The 10,784-nt window shown below is 36.1% G+C and overlaps 1 protein-coding gene across 1 annotated transcript in view; it reads right to left on the bottom strand.

The window, feature by feature from the left end:
- The window catches only part of Lipi (lipase I), a 51,784-nt gene that overhangs the window by 14,574 nt on the left and 26,426 nt on the right, over window positions 1–10,784 (bottom strand). The window contains exon 9 of the mRNA XM_029544338.1: window positions 5,890–6,066. Coding sequence (XP_029400198.1) covers window positions 5,890–6,066 — 177 coding nt within the window. The remainder of the gene's footprint in view (window positions 1–5,889; window positions 6,067–10,784) is intronic.

Raw genomic sequence — 10,784 nt, forward strand, 5'->3', positions numbered from 1 at the left:
AAGGAAGGAAGGAAGGAAGGAAGGAAGGAAGGAAGGAAGGAAGGAAGGAAGGAAGGAAGGAAGGAAAAAGAACAAAATCTGCAGGGCCAGGACAATGAGATTCAAAGACAAGAGTTTATCAAATTCCTTCATAGAAGAAAATATGATTTATTTCCTTTTATCCCTTAAAGTTATTATAGTACAATATTATAATCAATCATTCTTTATAGCAAGCTTACATATAGGAATAAAATTATCAGGCATATTATAATCTAATTGTTCTAATTCAGAACAAAATTGATTATCCAAAGAGAATAATTTGTCATTTTTTTGAGAAACAAAGAAAATATACCAATAGAACTTTCAATACAATCAAGGCAACATTCACCATAGCTACTTGCAAAAGTACTAAAAGTAAAATTTGTTTCAGGATGAAAAAAATCATGAGAAAATTTCAAAGATATTATATTGTACTTCCACAATAATGCACCCACAATATGAAGAATTATTGTGAAAACTGCTTTAGAAAGTAAATTAAACCAGGTGAGAACATGTGTCTATCAGCAAAAGCATCTAAGGATGAGGCTGAAAAGCTCCACTTTGTAATCTTCTTCCCATGCAAACAGAGGACAGAAATTAGAAGCCCCAGCACCCATGTAAACCAGGGCTCAGGGTGGAGCACAGAGTGATCCCGATACCTGAGAACTTGCAGTTATAGGTATGAAACTGAATCCATGAGCTCAGAGTCAATGGAAGTCTAGGTTCAAAAAAATCAAAGTTGAGTAAAGAAAATTGCTGATTTTAATCTCTGGCCTTTACAAGACACATGCCCTCACATATGTACAATGCCAGAACAAACAGATGAATTCATACTTGAAGTTACATGTATACACATATATACTACAAATAGAAAACAAAAGCCAGAGCAAGAATTTACCTACACTGTCATAATCTTGTTTAGCTAAATATGTAAATGCCCAAATTCAAGAGTACAAATGACCTCATCATTGCCATTTGAAAAATGCCAATTAGTGATGAGGTATATTTGCATAGCTGTTAAAAACAAACAAACAAACAAAACTAGAGTCAAGCAACCAATTAAGTAGCAATCACAAAATGAAGCCACATGTGACATAGTTGTGGAGGTCCCATAAGCCTCAGGCATTTGAATTCTTGGTCTTCAGTTAGTTGTAGTTTGGAAAAGATTAGGAGCTCTGGCCTTTTGAGGGGAAGGAGTGAGACTGGGATTGGCTTCCAGTTTCAGAAGTCTTTCTTCATCCCCAGGGTGCTCTCTGCTTCCTGTTTTGGGATTAGGATGTCAATTCTCAGATGTTGCCCTAGTACCATGCCTGCTTGCCTACTGCTGTGCTGCCTGCCAAAATGCTGATAGACTCTTATCTCTTTGGAAGTGCAAGCCCCATTGAAATGTTTTTGTTTTTTTTTTTAAATAATGGCTTTTATTGTGACATTCCTCTTTTTTTAAGATTTATTTATTTAATATATGTAAGTACACTGTAGCTGTCTTCAGACACTCTAGAAGAGGGAATTACAGATGGTTGTGAGCCACCATGAGGTTGTTGGGATTTGAATTCAGGACCTTCGGAACAGCAGTTGGTGCTCTTAACCACTGAGTCATCTCTCCACCCCAAATGTATTTTTTTATAAGTGGCCTTAATCCTATTTGTTTATCACTGTAATATGAAGTAACTAAGACAGTGGTAGAGGAACACTTGCCAGAAGAGCAGTAAACATATACTGCTCTTCAAAACATTTAGCTACTTTGAAAATTTCTTTGACAATTCGTTATAAAGTTTAAGATATATCATATGACCCAACAATCCTGCTTCTTGATATCTATATAAGAAAAATGACACCTTATAGCCATATAAAAACCCATATGCAAGTACAAATTTACTAATAAGAAGCAAAACTAAAGCTCGTGTCTTTTAAATGGTGAGTGGATAAGTAATGTAATACTTTTAAATGAAACGCTATTACTCTATAATCTTCAGTGATAAAGATTGCAGCTAAGTGCAAAATGTCACATTTACAATGACCTATAATGATATAGCTATAATATCTGGAAAAGTTTGAGCCAGCCACAGCTCCTCTTCCACTTCCACCTCTCCCCACTCCTCAATTGTTGTGTAGTTTTGCAAAACTTTAGTTTTTTTGCAAAAATCAAAAATATTAATAATTTTTAATAATATTATAATATTAATAATATAATGTTGAGACATTATATATGAATCATGTTTTCAAAATCAACAATTAATAAATTGAACCTCATGAAACTGAAAAGTTCCTGTAAGGCAAGGACACTTTCAAAGGGACAAAACAGCAGTTTATAGAATGGGAAAATATTTTTTCCAACTCCAGATCTGACAGAGGGTTGATATCCAAAATATATAAATAACTTGGGAAATTAGACAGCTACAAACCAAAAAAGCAATTAAAAAATTGGGTACAGACTTCTTTACAGAGGAATGGCTAATGGCCAAGAAGCACTTGAAGAAATGTTCAACATCCTTAGTCATCAGGGAAATGCAAATCAAAACAACTCTGAGATTTTTATCCCACTTCCCCGGGAATGGGTAAGATCAAAATCTCAAAGGAGAGCTAATGCTGAGGAGAATGTGCAGCAAGAGAAGCACTACTCATTTGCCATGAACTTGTACAACCAATTGGGGAAATCAATTTAGTGATTTCTCAGAAAATTGGGAATAGATCTACCCTATGACCTGGCTATACCACTCCTATACTCAAAAGATCTTCCACCATACCACAAGGACACTTGCTCAACTATGTTCACGGACTGAAACAGTTTTATTTGTAATAGCCAGAAGCTGGAAACAAGCTAGATGTCCTTCAACTGAAGAATAGATAACAAAAATGTGGTACGTCTATACAATGGATTATGACTCAGCCATGAAAAACAATGACATCATGAGATTTGCAGGCAAATGAATGAAACTAGAAAAAGGGTGCTGCATGAAGTAACCCAGACCCAGAAAGACAACTGTAGTATGGACTCATTTATAAGTGGATATTAGTCACAAAATATAGGTAACAAACTATATTTTGTGACTAATATCACAGACCCAAAGAAGTTAAGTAACAAGAACGGCCCAAGCAGGGTGTCCTTGAGTCTCACTGAGAAAGGGAAATAGATTAAATATTGGTGGTGAATAGAAAGAGAGGAGTGGGTTGGGGAGGAGTGAGAATGGGAATAGGAGGGATCAGATGCAGGGAGGACAGAGGAGTAGAGTACTGAGAGAAAAAACTAGATTGACGAGGCAATATCGGAGACTAGCTAGAAACCTAGAACAATGGAAATTCCCAGGAACTCAAGAGGCTAAGACTCCTAGTGATGGGGAGTATTGAGCATGAACTGGTCATCTCCTATAGCCAGGCAAAACTTCCAATGGAGAAATTGAGACACCAACCCAACCACAAAACCAAAAGCCATCCAACCTATAAGATATGCAGGGGTAAAATATTGATCAGAATTTGAGAGAAGGGCCGACCAATGACTGGCCCATCTTGAAATCCATGTCATGAGAGTGACCCCAGTCCTAACACTATTCATGATAGTCTACTATACTTGAAGAGAGGAGTCTAGCATAACTCCTCAGAGAGTCTTCACCCAGCAGTTGATGGAAACTGATGTGGAGACTCAGCCAAACATTATGAGGAACTCAGAGAATCCTGTAGGAGATGGAGGGCGGGGGTGGGGGGGGTAAGGATTGAAATTACCTGAAGAAAATATCAGAAGAAAATCTACAGCAACAACTAATCTGGGCGCATAGGTGCTCATAGAAACTGAACTGTCAACCACAGAGCATGCATGGGACTGACCTAGGACTTAGGCACATAGGTAACAGCTGTGCTGCTGGGTCTTCATAAGGGACTCCTAAAGTGGGATCAGGGGCTGTCTCTGATTGCATGGCCTGCCTCTGAATCCCTTTCCCCTAACTGGGCTATATTGTCTAACTGCAATAGATGAAGATGTGCCTTGTCTTACTGCAACTTGATGTGCCAAGGTTGGTTGATATCCATGGGAGACCTTGCCTGTTCTGAGAAGGGAAGGACGGTTTGAGGTGAGAGGGGACACAGGAGCACTAAAAGGAGAGGAGGGAAGGAAAGCTGCCATCAGGGTATAAAGTAAATAACTTAATAAAAAATTAAAATAGTGATCCAAAACAGAAAGTATTAATAATGATGTCTTAGTTGAAACATTACATATGAATCATTTTTTATAAATAATTTGCTATGAATATCTATTTGTTAATTAGTATAAATTTTTTATTATAAAAAATAAGTACCAAAGCAGATATAGATTAAAACTACAACATTGGTCTTCAATGTATGATATCCTGCTCCAACGACATATTTGTAAGAAATGATATTAAATGTTCTTGCTGGTATATATTGATTTTGATACTTTTGCATACATTTCAACAACAGGGAAAATGAAACTACCTTTTGTAACTATAATAGCATTTTACTGATTTTTGAATGTATGTATATTCTTGTACTGAAATTACAAGATGATTTGCATTTAGATTAATTTCTCCACACTACTCTGTGGATATAGAACTCATTAAAATGTATGTTCAGAAGATGTCTCAGTCAGTAACACAAGATGGGGACCTGAACTGGACCATTAGCATTCACATAAAAAGGCTGGCACAATGGCAATCTTATAAGTTTAACAGATTCCTGGGGATCATTATTATGAGTCCGGAAAGAGACTCTTTCTTCAACAAAGTGTGAATGGAACTTGAAGAATGATATCTAAAGTGTCAGCACACACACATATACATGCCCAAAGACACTCGTACACACATACAGACATTTATATCACTTTACCTATACACACATACACACACACACACACACACACACACACACACACACACACATAATGCTTTTGATTTTACTTTCTTCAACTACTTATCTTGTATACTACACTTTTATTTGTAAAAGATATTTGGGAATTCAAATTATACACAGATAGATAGATAGATAGATAGATAGATAGATAGATAGATAGATAGATAGATAGATAGATAGATAGATAAAAGGTGAGTGAAAATAGAAATATTACAACAAATTAAAGAGAATACAACCAATTCACAAACTATTTCTTTTGTGATGTGAATATGGGGTGGCATATTATGAGATATGCATGTGTGCACGTGTGCATGTGTGGTGCATCCACCTATGCCTGTACACACAGAGACCAGAACATAATGTTGGTATATTCCCCTGCCATTTTCTACTTTATTTCTTTGAGATAGGATGTCTTAGTTAAGTTTGGAGACTTCTGTGTTTTCTAGCCTGGCTCGGTGATTCCCCTTGTCTCTTCCTAAAACACTGGCATTACAGTTGCAGAGCAATGCCTGACCTTTTCCATGGTGGTATGAATCCTACCCAGACCCTTGTGATTTACCCTAACACAAAAAGCACGTTTTCTCTCCTTCTTGTCCATTCTTTGTCTCAATCTTTACTGAAGCTGCTGAGATTTACAGTGTGCTGATCCTTTTATTTTTCTCTTAAACTCTAGTAACAGTATTTTGAACTTCAAAACAAAAATGAAAAAAAGAAAGTGTTAATAAACCTTTAAGGGGTATATTGTACAAATTTCCCACCCTTATAATACCTTCTAAAACTATGTGTGTTTATGTGTTTTTTCTCTTGCTTAGACAATGTGACTCTAGACTATCCTAAGTATCACTCAAGACAAAATAAGTACATTATATAATATTTTATAATATATTTTTAACATTCTGGGATTCATGTATAATAAAATTAATGAGTAGTTGTACCCATAAATTCCTAACTAAAACTTACAAAGAACTTTTAATATTAATACAAAATATTATAAACAAAATGTTAATTTCCTACCTTTCTGGATACGTGAGTGATTTTAACAAAAGGCTCTGTATTTTGTACTGGCAACTGGCACAGTAAGGACTTGTGGACTGAAAGTACGTCATGCTAAGGCGTGAGATGTTCACAATATCATTTACGAACTGAGCAAGAATCTTGACTTCTTGAAGATTGTCAAATGGCTTGCTCTTCCTAAGTAGAAAAAAAGTATATGTTCAATATATTAATAAATTAAATATATTTTAAAATTTGTATAGTAATAACGAGGCAGAACCCAGAGGGCAATTTTATAGGAAAGAGATCAGACAAAGCTAGATAGAACAACAATAAGAACTGACACATTCCCATACAGACACAAGGAGCGTATGCTTTTGTCTAAGACTGGTTTTCCTGTATTTGACTTTATAGATCCTTCTTCAACCATCAGAGTCCCTCAATTGACATGGAGTTCAAATGAAAAACAATCCTCTCTAGCATTCTTTAGAATAACTTTCCTAAAGAAAATGCCAATAAAATTGTCTTAGTCGGGGTTCTATTCCTGCACAAACATGATGAAGAAACAAGTTGGGGAGGAAAAGGTTTTTTTTCAGCTTACATTTCCATACTGCTGTTCATCACCAAAGGAAGTCAGGACTGGAACTCAAAGCAGGTCAGGAAGCAGGAGCTGATGCAGAGGCCAGGGAGGGATGTTACTTACTGGCTTGCTTCCCCTGGCTTGCTCATCTTGCTTTCTTATAGAACCCAGTACTACCAGCCCAGGGGTGGCACCACCCACAAGGGGCCCTCCCACTCTTGATCACTAATTGAGAAAATGTCTCACAGCTGGATCTCATGGAGGCATTTCCTCAACTGAGGTTCCTTTCTCTGTGATAACTCCAGCTTGTGTCAAGTTGATACACAAAACCAGCCAGTACAAAAATACTGAGATTTAAAATGAAAATTATAAGTAATATTTTATAAGCATAATTTCATGACCACTCTTATTGTATCGGAATAGTATTCATGCTTCAAGCATGTGCTTGGACCTCATTTATCCAGAAACTTCCTTTTTAAACTATTATAAGATTAGCCTAAATGTAAAAGAACAACAACAAAAACAAAAACAAAACTAAGATTCAAATTGTTCACCCATCATGTTCCTAATCATGTTCCTATATAAAGCCATACTTTAAATTCTGTTTATTACTCCTTCCCAAGGTCTTCATCTCTGTGTACCAGAAATACGCATCCCTAAAGACAATTCCCAGTATTATAGTTCTGTCAAAATCCAAACAAAACAAAGCCCTCTCTACTGCCATTTCTCAGTGGTTAAGGATATAAAAGAGGTAAGCCAGAGGAACCAGAGGATTTGGGTCAGAAGAAAGGGAAAAAATAAGTAAATCATGAGAAGGAGAAAGGGAAGAAAGGAGAGAAAAGAAAATACAGGGGAATCTTCACTGAAAGATGTACCTGTTTTGCAGGAGAAAGTGCTGGAGCAGAGACAAGGGTCTGTTTAGAACAGAGGGTAGCGCTTGGAACCCAGCATTTCCTGCCAACCTTGAACTCTCTTTGCTCTACCAGCCCTTAAATCCTTTGCATAGTAAGGCAGACATACCAAAAGATGTCACCATTCCCTCCAAAGTTCATCCCTCTGTTCTTGCCCTGGCAGCGCTACTCACTTTCCCCTACAGGATATAACTTCATTGAATGCATCAGCAATGTGTTTGAAAGCGCGGATGAAAATTTCTCAGTTACCTCAACACACCCAGTTAGGAATATCACTACCAATTCCCATCTTACCCAGGGGTTCCAAATGCCTGGACGCTTATTGCCTCTATATCAAGCGGTTCTCTTCTCTTCTCTCTTCTGTTTCTCCTCCCCCAACCCAATTTCCCATTTCAGCCCCTACCCACACCCTCTCTGTCCTTCTCCATCTCCCTATCTTCTCTCCCTCCCTTGAGATCAGATTGCCTCCATGTAAACAATTATTAAAACGGGAGGAATGCTGGCTATTGTAACTTTTATTCTATTATTAATTTAAAGTCTATCTGCTGCACTAGTCTGAAATATTTAAAGACAGATATAATTCATTAAAAAAATAAAACCTCCAATGTTTGGCATGTTTCCTCTCAAAACATTTAGTGAATGATTAAATTGGATACAATCTATAGATACTCAACTCCATGTATGATGGTTTGGTTCACAGTTCAAAATTTGAAATTATTCTAGACTGGTTTATGTTAATCAATTTTACACTTTGGGTGAATCATAAAAAACACATCTCACATAGATTTAGAAGTCTCCAAACCTCTAAAATAATCTCTTGTTCTTTGTTGTTATTCTAAAGAATTAATCTAGTTTCCTTTGTCTATCACTGAAATGCAAGAGTAGCCATCACTGAAGACTCTTGAATTTTCTATAATCTCACGATCACTCATCTGAGTGATTGCTCTAATCTAAATATCTAATGCCCATATCACCCATTTAGAATCCTACAGTGAGGTGTGGTGATACAGCTTAGTGGATAAGACGCTTACAACTTACAACCCGAGTTTCATTCCTGGAGTCCAGATGATAGAAGCAGAGACTCAATACTCAAGAACTGTCCTTGTACCCTGACATGTATGTTATAGCATGTTTATACTCCCTTATACCACACACACACACACATATGCACACTCATACACACACATGCATGCACAAACACATACACAAACACATGCAAGCATGCATGTGCACACACACATACACACACACACACACACACACACACACGCATGCACACACGACTACATTTCACATCCTACTCTTCAAGTGAATGCTTTTTAGTGATATGGAAAAAATGATCATACCACAACAATATGTATGAAAATTACAAGCCAGGATATTTGCAGTGAAGTCCAAATTTACAAAATAAAAAGAAGAAAAAAAGAATGAAAGAAAGAAAGAAAAGAAAAAAAGGAAGAGAACAGAAATAAAAGAAGGAAAGATGCAGTGTTCACACATCATGTATAAGAATGAAGGGTGAGCCAGGCGAAAAGAAGGGGAAGAATCATTAACTTGTCTTACATGATCCTACTTTTCTCTGTATAATATTGCACATTTTTTACAAAGAGCAGATATATCTATTTCTGCTCTTGAAGGGGAAATGCAGTCTTTTAAGATTCTTTGATTCTTCTCTTATCTGGACACAATCAAATGCTCTATAACTCTAATAGAAAAACAATGGCCAAGCTTATGTAAACATATTTTAATAATTGTACATGTCCTCATAGTTTTATCCCTTTCTATACTGGATCCATTATGAGTAAATGCATCACTATTTTGCACCGTTTAATTGTTTGTAAAATAAATCAGAACAAATTCCTTTACCTACTGGACAAATGGAAGAAGCAACTGTGCTAATAGTGTATTCTGTATGCTACTTATGAGTTTAGTTATCCTGTTTTCTCTGGGCCTTTGTGAGCAATTTCTCCCAGTTTGCTTACGAGATTTCATGACATTCAAGGCTGTTGACTCCTTTTCTGCCTTCTCACACCCTATTATGTGGTAAGCTATCCTGAAACTCATTTCTCATATTCAATTATGCATCACTTCCAACAGTGCTTTGGTTCCTTCTGAACAATGACACTATTTCAGGTTGAGTACTTTAAAAATCTAAACATATTTACTTATGAATAATGTGCTAGAATTAATTTGAAAGGTAACAGTATATTTCTGATAAGAATAAATGATGGAATATATATGTATTTGTGTTTAAATATACAAAAACTTTATCCAATTTAAGAGATCTATATTAAGAAACTCTTCACTGAATAGTATTTTGTATTACAACACATAACATATAACAAGCTTAGGTGAAAAGAAATTGAAATTCCTCTTAATGAAATGTGGTCTCTGATAGGAATGATGAGTTTAGATCAATATTCTTCTCTGATGAATTTTGTATCTTCTTTGAGAGACTGAAAAGAGAGACTTCCATTTTCATGTCACCACTGATCTGCAAAAGTCCTTCTGAATTTAAAAATGTATTTATAGAATGCAATATGAAAATATCCACGTAATTCTTTCACTGGTCTGTTGTTGACCTGGGATTTTGTTACTGGCAATACTCACAGCATCCATGATGGAAGCTCTTAGTCTCATGTCACCTTGAAGATTTCCAGTACTTTGCCAATATGTATTATTTCTTTCTGATCTTTATGGGTAATAAGGTTTGAAGTATTTTTTCTATGCTATAAATCATATCTACTATGAGATATGGTTATGTGTTATATTTTACACCATTACAGATATTTTTAATTAAAGGTTTATAGAACTACCATATTGAGAAGAAGGCTACCATTGCTCGACAATTAAATCAATTAAATCTGCACCCAGTCATGTATATTTCCTTTCTCTTAATTGGCAAGTGACTCAATCTATACGTTATACTATGTTTAGAAATAAGACACAATATATTTATTCTACTGGCCAGCTTTTGGTATTATAACAAAGATGTGACCATAGTAAAAGTTGGCTCCTGCAACTCAGAGGTCACCAATAACAGGTCAAAGTTGAAGTCACTTTATTGCCTATTATTTTCCAAATAAAGTTTATTGTTTACTCAGTCACCAGACATAAAACCAGTTTCACTATTAAATGACTTTGTAGCCGTTTAAACCAGCACATTGGAAACTATAGTTTTAATATATACATTCAACTTTATATCATTCTTTTGTTTACTTTGTATTTTAAGAATCTATCTAAGTGATAAATAGATGTTCAGCAAATTTGAGCTAACTACCCCATCCGGGGATCCATCCCATCATCAGCCACCAAACCCAGATACGAATGCACATGCCAGCAAGATTCTGCTGAAGGGACCCTGATATAGTGGCCTCTTGTGAGGCTATGCCAGTGCCTGGCAAACACAGAAGTGGATGCTCACA

Source organism: Mus pahari, chromosome 12, assembly GCF_900095145.1.
Source record: "Mus pahari chromosome 12, PAHARI_EIJ_v1.1, whole genome shotgun sequence".
Classification (NCBI taxonomy): Eukaryota; Metazoa; Chordata; class Mammalia; order Rodentia; family Muridae; genus Mus; species Mus pahari.